The sequence below is a fragment of the Terrapene carolina genome, unplaced genomic scaffold (genome assembly GCF_002925995.2).
Source record: "Terrapene carolina triunguis isolate 2854851 unplaced genomic scaffold, T_m_triunguis-2.0 Scaffold97, whole genome shotgun sequence".
In the NCBI taxonomy this organism is placed as follows: Eukaryota; Metazoa; Chordata; order Testudines; family Emydidae; genus Terrapene; species Terrapene triunguis.
In genome coordinates, this window is record NW_020664448.1 from 5,276,423 (window position 1) to 5,284,515 (window position 8,093).

The following is an 8,093-nucleotide window of genomic DNA, read 5'->3' on the forward strand; positions in this document are numbered from 1 at the left end:
TTTTATGCATCCGATGAAGTGGGCTGTAGCCCATGAAAGCTTATGCTCAAATAAATTGGTTAGATGCTAAGGTGCCACAAGTATTCCTGTTCTTTTTAGTAGTATTGGTTACTTTTATTAAAGGGGGATTTAAATGACCAGCAGGACTTCAGAAAGGAAGGATGGCCTTGTGTTGAAGACAGTGTAGACCGCTGGCACCCAGGAGATCCAAGTTCAATTCCCTGCTCTGCCACAGACAACCCTGTGTGACCTTGGTCAAGTCAGTTGATGTCTCTGTGCCTCACAGGCAGTAATAAGCGACAAAGAGTCCTGTGGCACTTTATAGACTAACAGACGTATTGGAGCATAAGCTTTCGTGGGTGAATACCCACTTGGTCAGACGCATGTAATGCTTCTTTTGTCTTTTATTTATTGTGTCCATTAGACTGTAAGCTCTCCAAGGCAGGGACAGTCTGTCACTGTGTGTTTCTACAGCACCTTGCACTGTGGACCCCCAATCCTGACAGCCCCCCATATGCCAGTAATACAAATAAATAATTTGTAATATTTGCTCTGCATCTAAGTCACTAATATCTGCTTTGGTCCAGTAAACAGCATTACATCACCCACTGCATGGGACATTTGTTTGTGAAAGGCTATTTAATATCACTTCTGGTCTCTTCCAAAGAAAAATTAATCCAGCTTCCTGTTATACTTTCCTTAAGTGCTGTTTGTCTTTCTTAAGTTCAACTTACATTTTGCCATCATCAATCTTTTATGTCCACAGTGGACTTTGCCAGGGACATGGGCCAGTCCTGATGTCATGATGCAGGCTTGATAGAGAGAGAAAAATTCTTTCAAGCAACGTTACCAATGCCAAAGCATGAGGCAAATACATATTGTGTAAATTCAGCCAATATAACTCCTGGTCTCCAAGGATGGGGAGTTATAGATGTAAATTCCAGTGCAACGAAATAAGACTATAACCCTAAGTCCTCCCCAGTCAAATATAATGGCTGGCTATAAAAAAGGCCTCAGTATTTTTATGACCAACAAGTAGAAGAAGGAGGGAGCAGAACAGCCAGTTGTAGTGCATCACATTGTCTGGCCAGTTTGGGAATCACATCTCCATACAGCATTGCATCATTGGTGTGGTGCAGCACAGACACTATAAGGAACACTCCTCTGCTGGTGGAGGAGTTGTGTTTGCTGACCTGATAGGTCTTTTCCAGCTCTAACACAGGATTATAAAGGTATGTTCCTCCTTCCTCTGGAACATCAAATGCTGGCTGCTGCTGAAAGCACTTGATGGATCAGAATTCTGATCCCAACCATATGTTCATAAGGGGCAATTTGGATATAGAAGTGCAAATTCACAGCTGACATAGGAGACACTCAGTCAACGTCAATGGTGTTGGAATCTCTTCCACCAGGGATGAGATTGGCCAACAATGTCTGTGGTGCCCTACACGGGGCCTGAGGACTTCATACATGTGTAGGGTGACCAGACAGCAAACGTGAAAAATCGGGACAAGAGGTGGGGGGTAATAGGAGCCTATATAAGAAAAAGACCCAAAAATCGGGACTGTCCCTATAAAACCGGGACATCTGGTCACCCTATACATGTGTTTAAATGGCCACCAGTCAGGTCACATGTTGGCAAGAATCCACCGAGGTCTCTCTCAAGTGCCTTTGCTATTCCCCTCCATGCAGACTACAACCTCTAACACTCTCTAATTTCACGAGCAGCCATTAAGACGCCAAGCCCTGAAACAATGTATATTTTGCTAGATGCCCATTTCTTAGTGTTGCGCTGCACAGTTAGGGGCAGGGGAGGTTTCTCCCCAAGTGCATAGCTCTATGCAAGCAGGTGCCTTCCCCAGCCTACTTTGAAACATAGTCCAAAACTGCAGAGTCTCAACTCACCGCTTTCCTTAACAATAACATCAAGTTCAGCTAAAGTGTTCTTCCCAGGCATGGCTGCTCCCCACTTTCTTACCTCAGTAGCCCACACCCTAGATCTTCTCTTCAGGGAGCCACTCCCACCTCTCTTATACCCAGGTGAAAATAAATGAGCCACCTGCCTCAATGAGTCAACAGAACCCACTTAACTCTTTCCTAGCAGGATCAACCTCTGTTAACAGGTTGCAGTGACTCAGGAAAACCCTGCCAGCCTGTTACCCTCCCATTTATCTCATGTGCTTGCATCAGGAAGGAAGAACAGGTCCTTTTGTTACTGGAGATCTGGTGAGACTCTGTGCCCCGGTGCAGAAGTGACCTGTGATGCACATTTTACATACTGAAGGTCTGATTCGTCTCCCATTTACACCAGTGCAAGTCCACTGAATTGAACTGAGCTACGCTGGTGCAAGACCAGTGACAGGGGAGACTCAAGCCCCTTACTTTTGTTTAAAACAGACAGCTTAGCCAACCAGCACAGATAGTAACACTGCAGTGTGAAGATAAGCAGGGTGGAGTGGAATGGTTTGATTGGAGGATAAGAGATAGTTTACTCCCAGAATTAAACAGCAACACAGTAACTTTAGGAGTGGCTAAGTGCTCTTCTATAATTGCATACTGTATCTTCACTCCCTCTGACCTGAAATTGTTAGGATTCTTACCATTATGATATCAACCCCAGCTGAGATCAGATCCCGATTGTGTTAAACGCTGTATAAACACATAGTAAGGCACAGTCCCTCCCCAAAGAGCTAATAGCCTAAATAGGCAAGACGAAAAATGGAAGACAGGAACTGTAACTTCTGATCCTGATTTTTATATTCATACAGCACCTTCTGTGCAAAGGGCTCTCAAAGCACTTTACAAAGAAACAACACACAAAGGATCAAATCCCCCGCTGCTGAAATGCAGCTGCCTCTCAAGTGAAACAGCAACTTCTGGACAATGCACTATCGGGCAGGATGTGAAGAGGCAGATCATTACCCCTCTGAATCTGGAGGGAGGTTATGAAATTGTACAAGGTGAAATTTGGATAGGTCCCTGGGTTTAGCACCCGCCCCCTTACCGAGGGTGCCACAGAACCTAGAGAGATCAGGATCTTTGTTTGGCACCACTTTCCACAAGGCAACACCAGGCCTCCCAACTGCACTTCAGCAACACGCCCCTACCCAGACACCCAGGGAAGGGACACGCTTCTAGGGGGTTTCTAAGCATGTTGGACAATAAAAATAAAGTAACGTTACGGAAAAGTTTCTTGTGTTAATACAGTCAAATCCTGAATGAGCCAAATCCCAGCTAATGACAACTGATGGTCAGACAGGTCCTTCTGGGATTTGAATTTTGAGAGCAAGTCATGGCAGTAACAGAGGGAACGATGCAGCTAATTCAATAGGGGGCGCTCTTCCCTCTCAATCAGTACAGAAGCCAATGCGGTGGGAGGACCTCTGTTGCTGGGGCTGTTGTCTTCCTGAGGAGATGGAAAACTGAGGTCCTCACTGCTTGTTTTCATTACAGAGCCCACAGCACATTGTACAAGAATAGAGGTGTTAGCCTCGGATTCCTGACCACACTGGAGCTCTCCTATACGTCTTCCGTGTGAGGAACTCGAGTATGCATGATTGGGCTACACCTTTCAGACCCCTTGTCAGGTAGGTATGGTAAACATTATCGCCACCATTTCACCAGGTTGGAAAACGGAGACATAAAAAAAAAGCGAAGGCCAATGTTTTCCAAGCCAGTCATTGACTTTTGGGCACTCATCTGGAAACACAAGAGGCCCAGACCCACAAAAGTATGGAAGCACCTAACGCCCATGAATTTCAATGAAAGTTAGGCACCTAAATACCTTTGAGGATCTGGGCATGAAGATCTGGATGTCAATGGGGGCTGTGAGTGCTCAGGGCTTTCAAGATGGGCACCCAAGAGTGGCAAAACAGTGGCCACTTTTGCCAATTGTGGCCAAAGTGACTCTCTACACGACACAGGGCGAGCCAATGTGAGAGACTGGACTAAAATCCACATCTAACTTCCAGTCCCAGGAACATGGTATCCCCTTGAGTGACATTTGTTTATAGGTTTCAGAGTAGCAGCCGTGTTAGTCTGTATCCGCAAAAAGAACAGGAGTACTTGTGGCACCTTAGAGACTAACAAATTTATTAGAGCATAAGCTTTCGTGGGCTACAACCCACTTCTTCGGATCTTTAACACATTGAGAAGCATTGCTGTGCAATGTTAAAAGCTAAGACATTTCACCCCAGAGATGGCTGCATTTCCAAGGGAGGATAAAGTGTTTTCTAAAACATATGTGGTTTGCAAAGTGCTGTGGGATCTTGCTGGATGAAAGGCGCCCTTATATGCACAAATCTTTATTGTTAGGCTCCAGCATTTCACACCCTCGTGCACAGCATTTAAAAGATTTACTTGGCTCTTGCTGGAATGCCGGAGCACAAGGGCTAAGTGAGTGCTCTTTCATTGGACAGTTAATGACATTTGATGAGTTAAAGGCACTGGTGACTCAGTGTTGGCAATTTATATTTGTAGGAGGACGGTGCTTTGCTCCATTAACCTAAAGGCAGCCTCCATTGCTCATTACATAAAATGAAATCTGTCCAGCTGCTCGAAAGCCTAAATAAATACATTATGTTTTAAGGGTTTGGTCTTTTAAAGAAGTCTAATGTAACAAAATCCAATTGTTTAAATATATTAAGACTAAAGTAACATGCCTAGTGGTTAGAGAATGGGACTGGGAATCGGGGGCACTGGATTTGTTCAGTGGCTTTGGGCAAATCACACTGTCTCTGGTTGATACTGACATACTGCAGTGACAGGCATGGTACAGGAACCTAAATAGATCTAATCTCACCCCCAGCATAAGCAGATGCAGCACCTCTGAAATCTATGGAGCTGCGCCCATTCACTGCTTGGCTAATTTTGAGTCATTCCCGCAGTTCCCCCTTCTGTAAAATGGGACTAATAATATCTGCCTATTTTCATATCTTTGCTATGATGCTTAAGCAATTAAAGGAGCTGCAGCCCAAGGTAAGTCCCAGTGACACCCATGGTCCTTTATGTTTGCCAGGTGAAAGCAATGAGAACCTAGGGAATAGTTTTGCTGATGCAGCCCAAGGCAGACTAGAGTCTACTTTGCTCTCCCAAAACTGCGCTGGCTCTGAAGGGCTAAAAGCCAGCGGACACTTATTTTTGTCACTACAGTCAGCAGATCTTACTCTGAATTCACCCAGGGAGTGGGTCTGCTGAGTCAGAAGATAGCAGCTTCACACACCCACTGTTCAGAGCCATGCGATGACACACCGTTACACTAGTGCCGTCCGGAGACATCTTCAGAGGGAGAGCACAAAGCAATGGGATTTATTTTAATAAGTCCAGAATGTGGCATAGCTGCTGTTCAGATTCTTTACAACTTACAGGAACTGTTTGATCTCAACGACTAATGATAGCACTTCGATAGCCCTTTACGTCTTCAAAGCCTTTGGCGAACGTTAAATAATTAACGCTAATGACAAGGGGGAGCTTAGGAAATAAAACCAGTTCTACCAAGATATAATATCGTTGCACTTCAGGGCAAAGGTGTTCAGAGCCGTTCTTAAAAAGAAAGATAAGGGAGAGTTTAAAGGATGCCGCTCTTTGCACAGACACAGGAGTGAATGGTAATGAAGAGATAGGGTATGTCTACACTGCAAAAAAAAGGTGTGTTCTTAACTCGGGTTAAAATAGTAGTGAAGACATGGCAAGTCTGCTTTTAACTCGGGTTTAGCTTTGGCTTTAACTGGAGCTGCTAACCCAAGCTGCCTTGTCTTCACTGCTATTTTACCCTAAATTAGCTAGCATGTGTTAACTGACTGGAGTTAAGAACAGGTTTTTTCCTGTGTAGACGACACACACGTGTAGCAGGAGACAGTGAACGTTGGAAGAAGAAAGTTAAACTGGACTCAGCCATTCACTGTGAAGTATCTAAACTAACTCTTGTCCCTTTGGCTGGTGTGTTCCTTTCCTATGGCTGCTTCCTCACCAAGGGATAAATCCCAGCCTCCCGGAGAAGACAGGATGGAAATGTAACCCTCTCGTCCTTCAGTCCTCCTTGGTTCCAGTGGTGGACTCGAGAAGGGTGAGTCTCTGGTAATGCTTGAAGGGTTGGAAGGATCATCGCTTGGAAGCAAACACTCGCCGAGGGTATAGTCATTCTGGCAGGTGTAAAGACACTAATGTGCCTAAATACCTTTCAGAATTTGGGCCTGAGCTCAGATGGTTTCCTTGTGCAAGGCACAGAAACACCAAGCACCTTCATTGGGGGCGGGCACTGTTTTGAGTCTCTTTAACCAGTCAGGGCATCCTGGTGGACAACATAATAATCTGCAGCACTTGGTGTGGGCCAAGTTCTCTGCTGGCGTAATTCCACTGACTTCCATGGAGTAACACCAGCAGAGAATTTGGCTCTGTCCCAGGATCCCATCCGAGGGTCTGTAGCTATGGCGCTGCGCTCTGCAGTGTGTGTAGGGGGTGGGGGCTCCCCTGGCCTGCAGAAGACGTGGGAAGAGCCAAGGGATCTACATCTATAGTCCTTATTATATGGCCATTGCTCCCCCTGCCCCCAAGGAGGGGGGTTCCCAGCTGCTCTAAATCCTCCTTGGTCCGGGACTCCCCAGAGGCACAGCCCCCTTGGGGAAGGGGGAACACTAGCCCCAAAATGGACACTCCAGCTCACTCTGATCTCAGAGCCCCATCCGCATCCCACCCCTGCTGCCTGCATCGCTCCTGGCAAAGACTGGGGCGCGATCCTCGCCTGGCATGAAGCCGCCTGCCAGAGCAGGGCTCCCTTGACTTGAATGGCGCTGCCCCGATTGACACCAGCTGAGCAGCTGCTGCCCTGGGACTGGAGCCCTGGGCTTGGGCTTTGTCTCAGCGGGGCTCCTGGCTCCGTCCACGTGGCTTTTTGCAGCCCCCGGGCCCCGCTTGCAGGCTTCCCAACGAACGGGCACCGGCCCCAGCATCACCCTCCTGGCCCCGGGCACTGCTCCAGCCACTCCCGCCCCGCCGCCCGCAGATCGCCGCCGGCCCCGAGAGCCCCGCGAATGTGTCCCAGGACCGGCCTCCACCTGGTCTGTGCCTAGCCCCAGCCCACGCACCGCCCCGGCAGCTCCAGTGCCCGCCCCGCCCCGCCCGCCCGCCAGCCCCCGGGCGGCAGCACGCACCGCAGATCAACTCCCTGCCGCCTGCATGGGCGTTTGCAGCCAGGAGCCAGCTCCGCACCCGGGGCGGCAGGTGCGGGGACGCGGCGAGGGAGGCTCCGCTCCACCCGCGTTGTAGGCTCCTCGCCTGCGGGGAGCCGGGTATCCGCGGTGGGGGACTGCGCGGGTCAGTCCAGCTAAGCGGCACCGACTCCGTCCCGTGGGCTGGGGCGGGACTGCCCGGCTCCGCTGCGGGGCCCGCCCTGCTCGGGGCTGAGCATCCCACTGCCGAGGATCAGCCCCAGGCTCCCCGCACCCCGCCAGGAGCCTCCCCCGCGGCTGCCAAGCCCGGAGCTCCTGGGGGTCACCGCGGTGCCCGCAGCCAGCGACGCCCCGCATCCGAGCCCTCCCCCTGGGTCGGCTCCCAGCTGAGCGCCCTGCCCCGGCCGGGGCACCCCCAGCCCGGCACCCCCCGCTCCCCGGCAGCCTGGGCTACTCACGTATCGTCTCAACTTCTTCTCCGGGGGCGACTTGCGCAGCCAGCCGGCGCACACCACTTCCCCGCCGCTCATCCCGGGCTGCCCCGCCGGCTCTCCGCGGCGCCGGCCGCATGCACCCGGGCAGCTCCCGCCTCGCTACGCGCCCAGCCCGTCCTCCGCGGAGCAACTCCCCGGGCGCCGCGCCGCCGGGGCCGCCTGGAGCGCCGGGGTCAGTCGGGCGCGGCTCAGCCGGAGCCTGCCCTGGGCCGGGTGGCAGCAGCCAGCGCCTCCGCCCCAGCCTCGCTCGCTGCACGCCAGGGACTCCTTGTCGTCTTATCCGGAGATCCTCGGTCGGAGCCTGGGCTGGCTCCGCTGGGCTGGCACACGCACCCTTTCAAACCCCGCCAGCTGTTCGGAGCTGGGAAGCAGGAAACCGCCTCTTGCTCCCCACACACCACGCCTCCCGCCCGCCCGCCCCGCCAGCCTGTTT

At 50.8% G+C, this 8,093-nt stretch overlaps 1 protein-coding gene across 2 annotated transcripts in view; it reads right to left on the bottom strand.

Moving 5' to 3' along the window:
• GAB2 (GRB2 associated binding protein 2) overlaps positions 1-7,814 on the bottom strand; it is a 191,635-nt gene extending 183,821 nt beyond the window's left edge. Inside the window, exon 1 of one of the 2 annotated variants that reach the window (XM_024200639.3) lies at positions 7,625-7,814. In XM_024200639.3, coding sequence (XP_024056407.2) covers positions 7,625-7,736 — 112 coding nt within the window. In that variant the 5' untranslated portion in view covers positions 7,737-7,814. The remainder of the gene's footprint in view (positions 1-7,624) is intronic. The other variant, XM_024200638.3, reaches the window with a different exon arrangement.
• Between the last annotated feature and the right edge of the window lie 279 nt (positions 7,815-8,093).